We start from the raw sequence: 17171 nt of genomic DNA on the forward strand, positions 1-17171 counted from the left end.
GTATTCACAGGTGTGGGATCCAGAGGATTTCTCTGGACATGAGCGGGTTTTAGTGAGTGTTTCTAAACAGTATCAGCCACTGACTGTGTCCATGTTGCTGCTTAGGCCGTATACACAGTCAGAGGTGGGCCCACATGCTACATGTGGAGAAAATGAACATCTCGCCTCAGCTAAGACACTTCTGGCTGCTCATCCAGCTTCATCTGTAGGAGGCAGTTGAACAGCTGCATCTCACTACAAGCTATTATAGTCTGACTCAGGTGGCAGAATGGCCCCTGGGTTCAGCAGCGAGCAGGGGGCTATAGCTATTAAAGCAGTAAGCTGTGAATTAAATGTAGACAGACTCAACAACACATGCCCTAACATTGTTTGTCCAGGGGGTTTGACGCAGAGGACAGAGACCGTGTCTGTCCAGAGGCTGCTACTTCAGCTAGGGAGATATATTTTAGCTTTGTGTTGTTTTTCTCAGATTCAGTCTTAGCTTAGATGTGCCTTCCAGCAGACAGAGAGGCCGACACGGAAAACAAATGTACAAGCAGATAGAAGAAAATATCCATTACACCGTCTGCGAATATATTCAACTGCTGTTGCCATAAGCATGAGTAAAGCTGGCACCATATACAGTCTGTTCCAACTGGATGAATTGTGTTGTGTTTCTCAATCTGTAAGATGTGTAGCAGAGTAAAAAGATATTTTTAACAACATGTAATGGATAAATATTTGATACCTGCAATTCATCTTCTCTGCAAGCTAATCCTGACTGCTCAACTTTCCATGACAATGAGAAAGTGAGGTGTATTTGTCTTCTGTCTTCTTAAAATTTCACGCTGAGGAAAATGGGAGCTCTTTCTAAAAATGTCAAATATACTTAGTCTCTAAACTTGCAAGTTCTGGAAGAGATGTGCAATACCTTGAATAGCAAGAAGAAGAAATGAGTGCACAGTCGGCAAATCCACAAAATGTGACACACATTAAGTTTTAAGCATTATTATGTATAAGATAGGTGCTTTGAAAATGTTTTGTTGCACCACAAATACAACCTTGTGCATTTGACAGCTGGCTTTTCTGACCACACATTTTATTTAGAGCGGGATGCCACCATGCATGTGACTTAACTCTCACTACTTCTCTATGACAGCGGCAAATACAGCAGCGTCAGATGGTGGAAGAATTGTCTTTTTTTGACTTGTGGATTATGCATTTATTAATGGAACTAAGGTACTGTGCCCACTATGAAGCTCAGCAGTGTATAACAAGAGATGTCATTCGTTTTTTTGTTCGTCATCTTTTCAATTTCCATATTTTACTCAGACCGAGAGTAAACAATATAATTTCTTTTCTTTTGAAACTTTGAACCAGACACTGTTGTCATGTACATTGCCTGATATGGTCTAGGTTGTAGAATCTCTAATGAATGCCCATTTATTATCATTATGCAGTTATTATGAATGATAACATTGTTGTGCTGTTCAAACCATTAACTGGGCAATGGTGTGCTGTCAACCTGAAATATATTGTGTCTATCAGTAAAGAAATGTTTTGTCAGATAAAAAGGACGCCGATTGTTGGATATCATAACATTTTCTCTCACATCATTGGTTTGAGTTTATTAGATGCATGTCTTATGCTGTTTATTACTTTTTCTGTGTTAATGTTTTCTTTATTGTGCAGATTATAACAGCTGCAGTATTGACACCAGTCTACATATCAGTGCTAACATCAGTGGGGTGATGTGCAGTGTGGAACATGTCTAGGGAAAGACATAATATTGAATTTTGACAGATGCATGACACAGTTATGAGCACTGGGGAACCACGATGTTTTGTTGAAGGAAAAGTGTGACAATTTGGAATATACGGTTATTTGCTTTTTGGGAGTTAGATGAGAAGATCAATCCCACTCTCATTTTGGTATGCTGATTATGAAGCTGCAGCCAGCTAGCTTAGCACCAAGATGGAATATTTCTCGGTTGGGACCAGTTACCTGGTAACCAGCGGAGATTTTAGGGAGTTAGTGGTCCCAAGCAAGAAATGTATAACTTCACATAAAATGAGATATAAAGTGTTATTGAGTGAGCTTTAAAAGTGCTGGTAGGTGTATTTTGTTACCATTTCCAGTCTGTGCTAACCTAAGCTGGTGGTAGCTTCATATTTAGTATACAGACATAAGAGTGGATTGATCCTCTCTTGGCATAAGAGAAAACAATACATATGTGCCAAATTGTCAAACCATTATTTCAATAAAAGAGCAAAGACTCTTGAGAGACCCAGATATTGGAAAGTAACAGAATGAAGCTTTTGATGAAAACTTTAAAACAGTGAGGTGAGAGATAAGCAGATAAAGAGACAAAGAGGCATTAAACCTATCAGCCAGACGCAGAACTGGTCTCGTACCTTTTTAACAGCTGCAGCAATCAGAGTGGCTTTTTGAAAACAGTTCCTCAAAGGGAGACGAGAGAGTTTCACCAAGTAGGAAAATAATGTTTGAATGATGCATAGTTTGTTGACATGAATGTAAGAAGTGCAGAGTTAAAGTCGTGTCATGCTCCCTGTGATATTGCCCACTGATATTCTCCAGTGATGTCCTGTGCTTTAAACAAAATGTGTAAAATAACTGTAGAAATAAATAATAGCAGCAGTAATATACAGTTTGTTTAAAGCCGTTTACATGGAGATTTGGCTGTTTCACATAATATCACAGCTACACATGTGTTTAAAGAATTAAAATGAGATGCTACTTTTGCCAGACAGAAAAGCAGGCTATGAAATACAGGAATATTGCCTGCTGGTTTGTGATGAGAGTGAGAGAGAAATAGACCGAGAGAGCAGGATGAGTAATAATGAGAACATAGTGAACTTTTAATTGCCCATGTTTTGTACTTGTGAGCTGTTTGTGTCCAGTGCATCCACAGGACGTCATGCAAAGTAGCACAATACCAACTGACCAGTTTGATGTATGCAGACGTCTGTGTGGTCTGCAGGGATCTAATTGTTGTTTGCACCTTATTTAATCAGTGTAAACAAAGTGGATCGCTCTGCACAATGGCTCTGCACAGGGCACTACTTTTCAAACTGCTGAATGCAGATTTATCACATTTATCTGTCCTGCTGCTGTTTATCTGTCTGTTCAGATGGTTGTAGGGATTTAATTAAAGTGAAGTGAAGAGGAAGGCTTTCATATTTTCAGCCTAAAGCACCTGTAAATGACACACACTATCAATTAATTTCTAACTTCCTGCAGAGTGTTATTCTGAAATCCCATCTACTCGCAAGTGAATGCTTAATTAGCATTGTTTATTTACAATGTGAACATAATTCCTGGAATTATTTCATATTTCTTCCAAAAGATTTAGCATACGCTTATTGTCAGAATCACCAAATTATCACCTTTGGTTGCACCTCATCTGAGATTTAGTTTTCACCAAAAAACACTTTGCTTTGTGTTGCGTCCTTTCAGTGAAAAATGTGTTTGTGCCTCTCTTCACACCTTTGTGCCAAAAATATTGTGTGTAAAAAAAGTGATGGTTCTGGTTGTCTTTGAGCTGCTGGCAGGTGGTGGACTAGCAAAAGAAGCACGCTTAACCAAATATCGTTCCCTTATGCAGACCAACACAGAAAATGGCTAGATGGGCTGATAGTCAAGCATGGTACTTTCCCATGACTGTGTTTGGCTTTGCAAACTCTACAACGGCACTCAGTCAAGACATTATACTGAAATGGACAACTCTGACAGAGAGAGAAAAACTTGAGACCAGACTCAAGATAATGAAATATAATGAAAATATATTCAGAAGTAGTAAAGCAGAAGTAGAATAATAGTGTATACACCTCATTACACATGTCTCTCCCCCACATAATAGTTGTTATATTTGGGATTGTGGCCTTGTTACTACGTTGTACTGTAGCAAAACCAGATTTTGCATCTTGTGTCACCCAGCCATACTTCTGGTGAGTAATTAGGCTCATTGAACATTTACTGCTTAAGTAGATTCGACGGACAACACTGGAAAAGAGAAAATCTGTGATGTGCGTTTTTAAGACTGTAAAGAACAAAAGTTCCATAATGACTAAAGTCAGTGATGCTTGTAACCACTGGAGGAGATTTCTATTTAGGTACATTCTTCACCCAGTTATTAGTGTCCTTATTCATAACTTTCACAAGTTTTGGTTAATGTTTTCTCCCCTCAGAGTGCAGGCTGTTGTTAGCTAGTTCGGCTGCTTGTCATTGTTGCTTTTCATTGAGAACAGTAACAGAGACAGAGGAAGCAGAATTTAATAGTCGGTCAGTGGGAGGCTTATTGCTGCTCTCCGCATCTGTTGAGTGAGAGTGGGAATTTGGGTAAGCAAATGGAATTGAATTTACAATATCTTATCAGTTTGGATATATATACAGAAGCACTTTCTAAGCATCTCTTGTGGTGGTTAAAAGTTTCCCTGTGGGCATGTTTGAGAAAACATGCAAATATGTATTAGGTGCACATGAGAGAGTGCTTTACCCGTCCAGATTGGCTGTTACGTTGTTTAGCAAACAGTTTCTGGCTTTACAAGCATCTAATCTGTCACTGATGTCTGTGTGCCCTCTCTTTGGCACTAAAGGTAATGGGCCTAACCTGAACCATGACACAGGAGGCTGATCAGGCCTGACAGTAATGGCTGCCCCACATAAACACAAATGGAGGGGGCTGTCTGTAGAGAGCATCCTCAAGTCCGTACTCAGATATTGTTTTTTGTATTATTTATACCATGGTCTGGGTGAATACTTGATTCTGATTGGCTCTTGGGTGTCCATTAAAAAAAAGTGTTATACCATGGTCTGGGTGAAAACTCCATTCTGATTGTCTGTAAAAATATATAATGGACACCAATTAAATAGTTCCGGTGAAACTTCTTCGTTGTAAATGAATGCGCTGCCTGGAATAACCATAGCAACAAGGGCGCAGTCAGAGCCTCTGTTTACAATTTTTTGCAGCACTTTACCAAGCTAGCTTATTTCAGTGAGTGTAACACTGGTCCTTCACTGTCTCATGCTCTGAACACCACAAGATGGAGACACATAAGCTTCAAGGAGCAGACTGATCCCCGCTGAACTCACTGAGACTTTAGATCACATGATCAGTCTCTGATAACGTCTGTGAACTGTTTCCATCAATGATCCCCGTCCGCAGTGGAGAGCTTGTGATCTGGAGCTTTCGTATGCGATCCTCAAAAAATGTCCCTGTGTGGAAAATCAGGGCAACAATCCAATAGGGTGAAGTCGGCGCAAGCGATCATCTCGCATCTCATATTCAGCTGGCAGCTTCAGGCTGCAGCGACAGCGACATTACACACCTCCATTCATTTGTCTGTGAAAATCTAGATGTAGATTTTGGGACAGTGACATAGCTGGTTAGCTAGCTAGTCTGTTGTTAAACATACTGTGACATTATATTCAATATATGTATATATTATATGTACTGATTGTCAACCATCTCTTAATGTTAGCTTTGTGGTTAACATCTGAGCAAAAAGGGATCTAGGAGCTGAGTGGACTAGAGAGATCTCCCATAGCCAAGTCAGATCTATGATCCGTCGTATTTACTGGAGGAGTATTATTATAATATATCTCTTATGTGTCTTCTATAAATGCAGCAAATAAATAATCTTGCAACACAATGTTTAGATTTGGTCAAGAAAAAGGTACATTGATCAGCTTTCTGGACCACAATTATTGCTGCACACTACAATGTGTCTTTGAATTTAATGCAACAATGTTATTTCCTTATCCCCTTCCAATTGCTAAGCCCTGTGATAAACCACAGGCAGACAAGGCTCAGCTGGATGTTCCATGTAATCACCGCCACCCAGATTTTAACCTCCCTTCAGGAAAACAGCTTGCACTGATAAATTCCTTAGAATGATTATAGGAAGCTGTACCAAGCCTATACAAGCACTAAATCAGTCTGTTTCTGTTACTTATAGCGGAATATTCTCACTTTGAAATTCCAAAGACAAAATAAAAGAAGAGCAGTGGCTGCAAACAGCACACTGTGACCTATCACAGAAGACAACCTTATTTTCGTCCCTGTTGAAATGGCGTAAGAGGGGTAGGAGATTGAAATGAGTGATAGAACTCAGGAGATTATTGAAGGACAGAGTGAAAGAAGAGCAGAGTGGAAGGTGGAACAGAGGGGATATCTGTGCTTATAGACTTCAGCTGAAAGGATGATACCCTGATGGAGAGATAAGAGAAAGAGGGGATAAGGGAGAAAGAGGACATTGGAAATGGAGAGGGCGATGAGAGAGTGAAAGAGAGGCTGAAAATGGATACTGTGTTGGTTGTTTCGAGAAGGAGAGGATAGCAGCTCCTGCAGATTCAATGATGAAAAGATAGTGATTGAGGGAAAGTATATGAATGCAGGGTGGATAGAGGAAGTATGGATATCTATTCTTGTTGATGCTCTGTCAAAGACCGACTCTCGTGTTTTGTATTATGATCCTCACCAGCTGAGAGATACCATCAACCAAGCATGAACTCGGGACAAAGAAAGAAAGGTGGGGACTGGTGAGGGAAAATGAGATGCCTCAGAGTCTTTCAGTGTCACAAACTATTAGCTAAAGAAATGAAAGTGAGGTGAAATGAAGCAGCCCACAGAGTGAAGACTGTATGCAAAACTTGCTCCTAATAAGCAGACACACGGTTTTTGGATAAACATAAACAGGGCGACGAGGGGGAATGACACAAATAAGGACTCGCAGCATTTTAATGGCTGAATTATCATGATTTTTTTTATGCACGGAGTAATGCGTCCCTTTGGTTCCAGGATTAAGTATGACACACACAGCTGGGACCAGACTGAAGATGTTGCTGGGAGCATGTTCCGCTTGTCTAGCAGGGTTCGTCTGTGTCTGGCCCTCAGCCAACCCTCACAGCCCCCACATGCTGAGCTGCGTGCCGCAATGTCACATCACACAAACATTTCCCCAAAGCTCAGTTCACATCAGACAGACGCTCTCCTAAAGCTATACCCGTCCACCTCAACCCATACAGTAGCCCACGCCGTGTCATCCACTATGTACACAGCTGCCTCACTAGGATCCCTCAGACAAACAGTCTTCTGAAAACCCCCATCAAACATGGCGTTACGAACGAGAGAGACATCCAGGATCTGATTGAGCTGAGCCGGACCAGTCAGGTTCTGCCGAGCTGCTTGGATCAGGAGCCACTTGTAGCTGGCACTGCCTGGCTCCCGTAGGGCCTTTTCATAAACTCAGCCAAAGCGAAACAATGGGCCAAAGCCGGGAGAAATCACACCAAAGGCCCTGTGCCAGACAGACCAAAAGAGAGGCAGAGAAGGAAAGAGAGAATGAGAGCAACGTGGGATGATAAGTGAGCATCAGCATTGATATAGGTCTTCCTGATTCCTTTATAGAGGCTACATTAGAGGCATTTTAAAGGACATGATTGAAGGGGCAAGTGGAAGCTGCTCCACCTCGAGGTCTGTTGTCAAGGCTTTGTGGCGCTCTGTCAAGAGCCACTGGCACGAGCCTGAAGGGGAAGAAAAAAGGAAAACAGGCGGCCAGGGACAGGCTCATGGAAGAAGCTGAATGGATGTTTGTATTGCTTTTTCCTGAGTGCAGAGAAGTGACCACATGTCATCAATTTGACCGAGCAGTGATCAGATAATTTCTCTAACACGATGTCACTGAGTGTGATACCAGGCTTCTTGGAAAAGGGTCTAAGCTTCTTTGATCTATGCCAAAAGTGAGAGAAACTGGGAGTCAGTGTCTTTCTGATTTCTCTCTTTTTTTTGTTTTATCTTGCCTTCAGCAGAAACACCATGGCCCTCTCTCAAACAAACAGTGGCCATGTGGGTGTATGTCCATTGTTTGTATTCCATGCAGTTGTGCAATACACGTGTGCAGACATTTAAGGTGACGGATATTATTTTTTTCATTTCACTGTTGCATCGTAATCATCAATGGGCTGATATCAAAGGCATCATTTCATATTATTTATCTATTTATTTATTTCCTGTTTTGATTTTTGGATTTTTTTGCTTTTGGAGTGAATGGCCAGAGCTGAGGCTCACTTCACCCTCTGTGAGTCACTTTGTCTGCTCTCAGCATAAAGCATTGCATCAGAAACAGTAAACTGTTGTTTATTCATTGGTGTTTCTTCTATTTTCTTCATCATTAATAAAGATGAGGAGGTCTGATTGTTAAATTCCCCTAGTCTCCTTGGTGCTTCAGGCTATTGTCACAATCCAGTAGCAAAATTGCTTGTCAAAAAGCACTGACTGAACTTTAGAGGTTACATCAAAGAAGAAATAAAGGTGGTTGTTTAGTTATTTTTAACAACTTATGAGAATTTGAAATTCTAAGAGACTTCACACAGAGCCCAACATGGACCCAAACAGTTTTCCATTTATTTATCCTTTGCTTTGAGACAAAATGAATGCAACTCTGTGCCTCCATAGAAGAATGTCACCATTAAGTCAGCAGAAATAATGTTGTTGAGCTTAAGAGGAGGAAATTCACTCGAATCACATCTCTAACGCCAAGTTACTGTTTGTATCTGTTTATGTCACAAAAAATATCTGTCTTAATATCCCCATCCAGATTTCTACAGCACTGGAGTTGGCTAGATTGCTTTATTTTCTGAATCAAATTGTTTTCTACTGCCATTTATAATTCCCTTATGTACATGCATAGTTGGCAACAAAATATATACAAAATGAATGATATTTTACCATTATTGTTTAAATAATTAAACAATAAATGGAAAAAGAAAGTCCAAACTGAGTCAAAATAAAAGCTGTGTAATTGTGAAGGGTCCGGGTGGAAATAAATATTTAAAATAGAATGGACGGTAGCAGTTGGAAAACACAAGTCATAATTGCACTGGGCCATCCTGCAAGATTTTTCTCTCTTTCTTTGCATAATTTGAATTAATATTTGTATAATGGGAAAAGGCCCAGATGACTGTTAAAATGGTTTGAAGAATCTATGAAAAAATGAGATGTTGACAAAACTCTTTAAAGCTCTTGAGGCCCTTTAACAGGCACTTTTGAGATGGTCCCTAACTTAAGCTTGTGTTAACGGTTAAGTCTCTCACAGTGCCCGGCTTTAATATGTTAAAAATGACACCTGATGAACACCAGTCAAGCTTTATCCCGCCATGTGTAACTAATCTGGTGAAAGCTGAGCTAAGGTCTGAATATTAAACTTAAAGCTTATCTTCACCTCTGTGTTTTAGCCTGTTTGTTTTCATTTTGGCAAATTGTGCAATCACCTGAATTTATTCTGATGCTGAGGAATCATGATGAAATGCCAAGGATGTAGTTTGACTTTTTTATATGATTTCTAAACATATATATTGAGTAAAGAGTGAATCCTGCTGATTGCAGCAGCGTATGTTGTCTGTGTATTTCCAATATGACCCTCAGGACAAGTGGTGTGAGTCTGGTGCTATTCATGTTTATTCAGAGTGCATTTTCTGTTCAAAGACAAATAATGCGTTCATATTCGTTTACATTTCTACTGTATTGAGTGAGGGGCTGAACTTCAGTAAGTCAAAGACAAAGCATTTTTCTTATGATGTGATGATGGATTTGCCCCCTCAGTAGAGTACATCCTTGTGTTTTTATTTTCCTGTAGGTAAATCTGCCTCACTCTCACTTAATCAAGCAAGTTGATTAAGTCTCTAATTTATAGTGGTGGAAAGGGAGACACGATGGAGTGGTGCGTGTGTGTGAATTGGACATAATATCAGTCAGGCGTTGCAGAGGATTACAGTGTCTTCAGAGAACATTTCTGTTTTACATTACTTCATTAGGCTCCCTTTGATAACCTTTCATTTCACATTATTAGTTTTCATTTAATCCCGGCCCATGTCTAAGCTGCTGTCTGCAGTGTACGGCATGATGGCAAAAGCCTGTGGAGACAGCTCCTCTACAAGTGTAGGGCTGCGTAATTAAGCAATAAGCCACAAGAGGCCGAGCTTTACGGTGATTTTTGAACAGCTGCTGTGAGATGTGTTGTTAGGCACAACTTGTTAGCTGTATTAAAAATCTGTAAAGTACATCCTTTACTGATTTACTGCCTTTAGAAAATGGTACATACTTGTCATTAGGTTCTAATAATAGTAGATTTAAATAAATTAATAACAATAATTCAGTTTCTATTTTTTCAAATCATAATCCTTTTCATGCTATCAGCATTTTTTCAGCATTTGTTTGTAGCAATAGCCATTCAGTGTATTTATATTCTGTACTTACCTCTCTTTGTAGTTGTCACTGTTAGTGGCGGAGTCCGCCACCACCATGCAGGATTCTAGTTGCCTACCTACACATGAGGGATTCACAGGAAATGAAGCAGCATGTAATTCTGTTTTACTGTTTATAATTGTATCTCATTGCTATCAACCTTCTAGTTACTGCTAATGCAAAACCAACATCTCCTAGTGCTGCTCACACAATAAAAGCATTCAACTGGTGAAATACAATATGCCTTTTATTGTGAAGCAGTCACAGGAAACAATGTATTTTTCACTGAGGTTAGCACTGACTTCAGTTGTTGATAAAAATATAAATCTATGATTTGGCTGCACTGTGAACGGATACACCACTTGCCCCTCTATTGTATTTCTGACATAGTAGCTGCTCAGGAGTGTGTCCTGTGGTATTTGACAACATGTGCTGGTACCACCAGTAACCACCACTGTTGCTCCTTCTGTTAGGACAGAAATCATATAACAACCTTTACTTTAGCCATCCATCCATTTTTTATACCGCTTATCCGTCAGGGTCACGGGGGGAGCTGGAGCCTATCCCAGCTGACTTCGGGCGAGAGGCAGGGTACACCCTGGACTGGTCGCCAGCCAATCGCAGGGCCACATACAGAGACAGAGACAGACAGACAACCTTTCACTCTCACACTCACACTCACACCTACGGGCAATTTTAGAGTTACCAATTAACCTAATATGCATGTCTTTGGATTGTGGGAGGAAGCCGGAGTACCCGGAGAGAACCCACGCTAGCATGGGGAGAACATGCAAACTCCACACAGAAACACCCCGGGTTCAAACCGGGATTCAAACCCGGGACCTTCTTGCTGTGAGGCAACAGTGCTAACCACAGCACCACCATGCTGCCCCTTTACTTTAGCCTTTAAATATAAATGAGTTAAGACATTTTTGTTCCAGTGTATTTAAGGTAATTCTTATAGAGACAAAATTGTGCATTTATTGATCACACGTGAGGACGGGTAAAGAAAGCACAGGCCTGTCCAATCAGCATTAAACAGCATCAGGCAAGATAGCTAGTCATAACAGAGTTGAATCATGCTGATACGTATTCATGTATTAATGAATCTCTTCAAGTTGGCTGACTGAAAGATGAGTTTCTGTCATGCTGGACAGACATCACATATGTTGGTTGAAAGCTGTAATTTCCTAGATACCCAATAAAGCCACCTATTATACATTAATGGTCCGAGTCTGTCATCTTTTGTGGCATAGTCTGGCATAATTGAAATACCAGGCTTTTAAATTCCCATCAGTTGTCTCAGAAAATGTTCGTCTCACGCCTAGCTCATTATCGCAGACATTATACAGATATTAACGAATGATCTGTGTGACATTAAGTCAAAGTTCTGCTGCAGAAATAGATGATTTGATTGTCAGAGAAAGTATCTTTGTTCAGAAGCAGTACTTAATTGTGTTGTTTTGCTTCTCTTTTCTACCTTAAATTATAGCCCCTTCAAATGTTTTCAAAGAAAAAAAGAGTGTTCACGCTCTCCCTCGAAACATAACAGGATGATGTGTTCCCCTTCTCAGTTAATGCCTCCACTGGAAAGCATTTAGTGCCACTTCTGTATAAATAGATTATCTTTTACAGATACTGAAAGCGGATATGAGGGCTCACTAACAATGTCTAGTACAACCAGCATTTGCAGTGCTGGCCATCTGTTTGCCGAAACCGAAGTTTTAACAAGGGTTTGTCAAAAGACCAGTAATAACATAGATATCAATATTCACAATAAAGCGGTCAGCTCTATGAATTTGAACTGGATAAAGATATACAGTACAGTTTAAATTGTTGTCCAAACAAAATCCCTGAGGTTTATTTGGTTTTAAAAGGATTCTGTCCTTCTGGCAAATGGCAGATCTGTTTAGTGCTGATAATCCTATCAGATTCAAATTTCACTCATCCACTCATGTCCCTACAAATCTTCATCTCTTTGATTGATCATCCCTGTGATGTAATGAAATCTAATCTCAGCAATCAACCATCTTGTCTGCAGGGCTGAAGATCCGTGAGGTGATGATCAATGTGTCGCGTCAGCAGGTGGAGGACTTTCATGGCCCAGAGGATTACTGGTGTCTGTGTGTCGCCTGGAGTCACCTGGGAACCTCCAAGAGCCGCAAGGCAACTGTCCGAATTGCCTGTAAGCAACTCCTTGTCACTTTGATACCACACTACTGACCCTTTTGTCCCTGAAAAGGTTATTCTTCTTCAAACTGGTGCCATGATTTTGTAGAAGCCATCGTTCTTTCATGTTCATGTATGTCCGTGCGTAGGAAGAAGGTCACACATGAAACAAATTGCATTTTTAGTGCTCCCTCACACTGTTGTGGTTGTTCTTTAATACAGGCTGTTTATTGTCTTCCCTAGACCTGAGGAAGAACTTTGAGCAGGACCCCCAAGGCACTGAGGTGCCTCTGAATGGCATGATTGTGTTGCACTGTCGTCCCCCAGAGGGAGTGCCCGTGGCTGAGGTGAGGGCTTCTTGCACTTCAAACACGTTTTCTCCTGTGTTGCCTGGAGAGAAGCAGTCTGTCTGGTTTACTCGCGCTGTAACTCTGTCTTCATGATACAATGTTTTGCTACTCTCCAGCCACAGACATATCTGCACAGAGCTGCAGTTGATGAGCTGAAGATGCCATTTGTTTGGTTTCCTGAGCTCATTCTATTCAAGTTAGCGTGATCATTCATATTCTGGGAGTAATATCTGTCCATGTGCATCACTATTTTCTCTGTTTACTATGTTCTGTGGCGAAAGGATGTACAGCTATGACTTATTTAGATGTCATGTATTCATTTCACTCTCACTATCACTCCCCCTTCTCTCCTCGCAGTCTGTGCAGAGTGTTTATGTGTGCGTGCGTGTTTTTATATGTGTGTGTGTGTGTGTCTGAAAGAGAGAGCCTGTCATTGCCATTTTAATTTTTACTATGAATATAAAATGAGGCTCTTGCGGACAGTGCTTTTGAGTGGTGTGTGTTGTGCTACGCTCTGATGTTGTGAGCCTTCATGTGAAGGCTCAGTAGGCAGATATGTCAATATCAAAGCCTGTGTGCCCATGCATCTGAAGCTTTGCATTTACTTAAAGACACGGTCCGTGTTCCATCCGTAAACAACAGCGACAGCCCCACCGGCAAATTCCAAAGCACAGGAGTGGAACCCCTCCATTGCTCCCAAAATAGTTGATACGTCTTTACATACACTAATAGTTAAAGGTTTGTTTACATCAGTGGTGTTTGGGAACAGCAGTAAAACAGACATTTGTGTTTTTTCTCTTCCGATACGATGGTTGAGAATTATAAAGTGTTGGTTTTTCATCTATAAGTCAAACTTTTTAATTACAATCATCAATCAGAATGATTGGGACCATGACCCTGTTTTGTAAGTGTGGCTCTTTTCCTGCAAAGCTGATTTGTTATGAAACCGTAATGAAGGAAAAAACCAGACTTTAGGCTTTAAAGTCACTTTAAGCTTTGCTTCAAATTTCAAATATTTCTCCATAAAATTCAGATCTTCTTAATCAGGGCTGCGTGGGTGTGGTTTGATCACATTTGATTGACAGTGACCAAACAACCCACCAACTGTCAGATTGTGATTCATGTTGCTATATCAGGATTGGTAACATGACATCACGACTGCATCAGACCAGCGAGAAATCTCTCACGTTAAGTAACCAAACTGTTTCTGGGCACAGAATCGTGTTTTCATAGAGGATGTCGTCACTCACAGTAGGCTCTGCTTTTCAAGACCTTAAAGGGTATTTGAGGGTATTTACAGCCATACTGGGATGTCTGTGTAGGACTCATTGCCCCTTTTAAACAGGGTTTCCCACTCAGAATCACATTTTGGTGGCAACAGGTCTTTCTAACACTTTATCCACCTCTGTTTCCCTACACAAGGATTCCTATTAGATTTTTTTTTTTTTTTTAATGTTAACCATGTCATAATAGCAGCCGTGACCTCAATTATAGTTTCAAGATTACTATGGAGTTGAATCAACGCCTGTCTGTCACAGTGTTAGCAAAGCCTGAACATTAAACACTTCACTAAAGTGGAATCTATTCCAAGACTTACTGTATATTGGACTGTTACAATGTGCAGATAGGTAGACAACTGGTAAGCTGGTGTGATGCTGCAAATGTCCGCTAATGTTTATAGCCTTAAGACATAAAAACAAGTTTAAATTCAAGTTGAAAGTCAGCATTGTGTGAATATATTCCTGAAAGTTAGCCTAAACTTTTTCTCCAGCTGGCTGCATTTTTGTTTCTTTATTGCGTTAATAAAATGCAGATTGGGACTTTAAGAATTCTAAAAGATGACCATGGACTCCTTCCACAGCTCACATAATGTATGTAAAAATGTGCATTGTGTGTGTGTGTGTGTGTGTGTGTGTGTATGTGTGCGTATGTGTGAGTGTGATGAAAGATTCAGCTCACACAAATGGAGCATCAGTGTACCACGAGTCTCCCCCATGCTTTGTGGTCATCAAATAGGCAACTGCTCATGCATTCATTAATGTGACTGGCTAACAAAGAGAATGGTAATAGTAAATAATGCAGGGACAAATCCAGCTCCCTCTAGTATGACTTGCAATGGGGGGAAAAAATACTCACATCCAGAGTTGGGTATGTGGCTATACTTTTCTCTTTTCATGACTTTAGGCATTGCTGAGAGGTTAAAGCCCTTTTTGTAACCAGCACTGTGAAATTTGGCTCAGAGAGAAGCTGTAGCTCAGCTACAGTGAGTTTAAGGAATTGAGGTCATGATGCAGTGTGATCTGCTGAACTCTATTTGTATTCAGATGCATATTTATTTTGGTCATGACATTTATTTGAATCTTTCCTGCAATTTGCAACGGATCCTGATGGAAATTAATGTTTATGTTGAAAAAACACTTAATTTTGGAAGCTGACAATACATATTCAGTTGACAAGATGCAAATGAAATGAGTTCCAACTTTTCATGCTGTTTTAAGACATAAACATTGCACAGCCGACTTTACAGCTTGAAATCCCCTTACAGTATGTCGCTGCTCTTCATGTTCTCGGAGGCAACACTAACAGAGAGAGAGGGAAGAACTTTATCCGCATCTTGCTGTAACTAAGCCACCCGGGAGTTTACTGGGCTGCTGTGTCGGATGTTAATGAAAGTGAGAGAATGCCATATTATCTGTCCCAGCAGTGATAGAGGCAATAATCTGTGCACACTGTAAGTCCAACCACAGAGAATGTATTATAGTAAAACAGCTTAAGTCTGCTTCAGTTTATTGGTGACAAGAGTCAAGATGGGCAAATCTTTTCACTTGGCTCCACTTTTTATAGACAGGGAGCAGTTTAGAATACAGATTATATTCACTGCAATGTTGATCTTATTACATTATTGGCTCTGGTTAGAGCAAATGATCACATAATCATTTTTCTTAAAGCCAAACTGAAATTAAGATTTCTTTTTGCCAATATAAACTCCATGTTTGTTTTGACTTGTGTACTTATGGTAAATGGTCTGTATAGCTCCTTTCTAGTTATTTCAATTTGGAGGAGACTATTCTTTCACACTCATTCACACTCTGAATGAGTACGGGAGCAAGTTGGGGTTCAGTGTCTTGCCCAAGAACACTTCGACACGTTGACCCATAGGAGCTGGGGATCGAACCCCCGACCTTCTGATTGAGGGACGACCCACTCTTCCACTGAGCCACAGCCACCCCAAATATATTATTTGGTCATATGCATAATAGCTAATGTAAAGTCTGTGCACTAAAAGGATAAAGACCATATTAATGACTGCATAATGAATGCAATTTCTTGGAATGCTCTAAGAAAACAATTAGGGCAACATCAAAACCATCAGGGAACCGTCATTTTCTGTGACACTACTGTTACAGATAATTGCACGCTTTTATTCACAAGGCAATTTTGCTAAAAGATTTTGTAGCCTCACAAAGCAAGCATCTCAAGCTCAAATTTTCTCTATGGGATATCGGTAAATACAGTACCTTCTGATGACTGATTAGACTGAGAGCTTTGTACAAACACATTTAAATATCAACTGAAGCACGGAACAACATGACCAATTTTCTGGCCTCAACTTTATTAAATATATTTAGGATGTTTGTTACAACCAGGAAAGTGATTATTTCATCCAGCGTGTAGAAAGGGTTCATGTCAAACATCTATTGTACAACCCACTTAAAATGGCATCCAAGTGATAATGATTGAGTCTTGCCAGCTCTAGATGAGTGAAGGGAAAATTGTGGCTTGCTTTGTAAGGTTAAAAGTTTAGTGGTGGAGGCAAACTTCGCAAAAAGAAATGATTTACAATCATTAGCCCCACATTAACCACCCAAGTATTCTTTACGAAGTGTAATTAATCATCAAGCCTCTCATCCAAAGTCATTTGAAGTACTTAAAATATAATTATTCACTGTTGAACATAACATTTCCGAGATGGTGTGGAGATAAAGCAAGGACACAACAAGGGTTTAGCCACCCCCGCCTCTAGAATATGCTGCTGTCAGATTTGGAGGGCTCATTTGTTTAATGTGATTTCATGAAAGTCATTGTTGCGTCGAGAAAAGGCCACAGATGACTGAGGGAAGGTGGAGAGGGTGCAGGCATGAGGGAAGTGAAAGGAGGAGGGCTCTTGTTAATGAAACTCAACTTTAATTGGATCAGATGGAACAAAACCTACTGCAATGCTTTGTAATCGTCTTCATGTCGCTTTCACTTCCCATTTAAATGATTGTAAATGTAGGTCATTACATTTGCTTTCAGAATAATTGAGTGTTTAGGCCTGATGCAGGGAGGATTTAGAAGGACGTGGCATACATTCTGTGAGTAAAGTTTAAGATGTTGCCGACACTAGATTGCTCCAGGCCTGTTGGCCC

The 17171-nt window shown here is 40.3% G+C and overlaps 1 protein-coding gene across 1 annotated transcript in view; it reads left to right on the top strand.

Annotated features, from left to right (window-relative positions):
* LOC139218714 (netrin receptor UNC5D-like) overlaps window positions 1–17171 on the top strand; it is a 140045-nt gene that overhangs the window by 89687 nt on the left and 33187 nt on the right. Inside the window, exons 3-4 of the mRNA XM_070850381.1 lie at window positions 12285–12428; window positions 12656–12759. Coding sequence (XP_070706482.1) covers window positions 12285–12428; window positions 12656–12759 — 248 coding nt within the window. The remainder of the gene's footprint in view (window positions 1–12284; window positions 12429–12655; window positions 12760–17171) is intronic.

Source organism: Pempheris klunzingeri, chromosome 19 (genome assembly GCF_042242105.1).
Source record: "Pempheris klunzingeri isolate RE-2024b chromosome 19, fPemKlu1.hap1, whole genome shotgun sequence".
NCBI classification, from domain to species: domain Eukaryota; kingdom Metazoa; phylum Chordata; class Actinopteri; order Acropomatiformes; family Pempheridae; genus Pempheris; species Pempheris klunzingeri.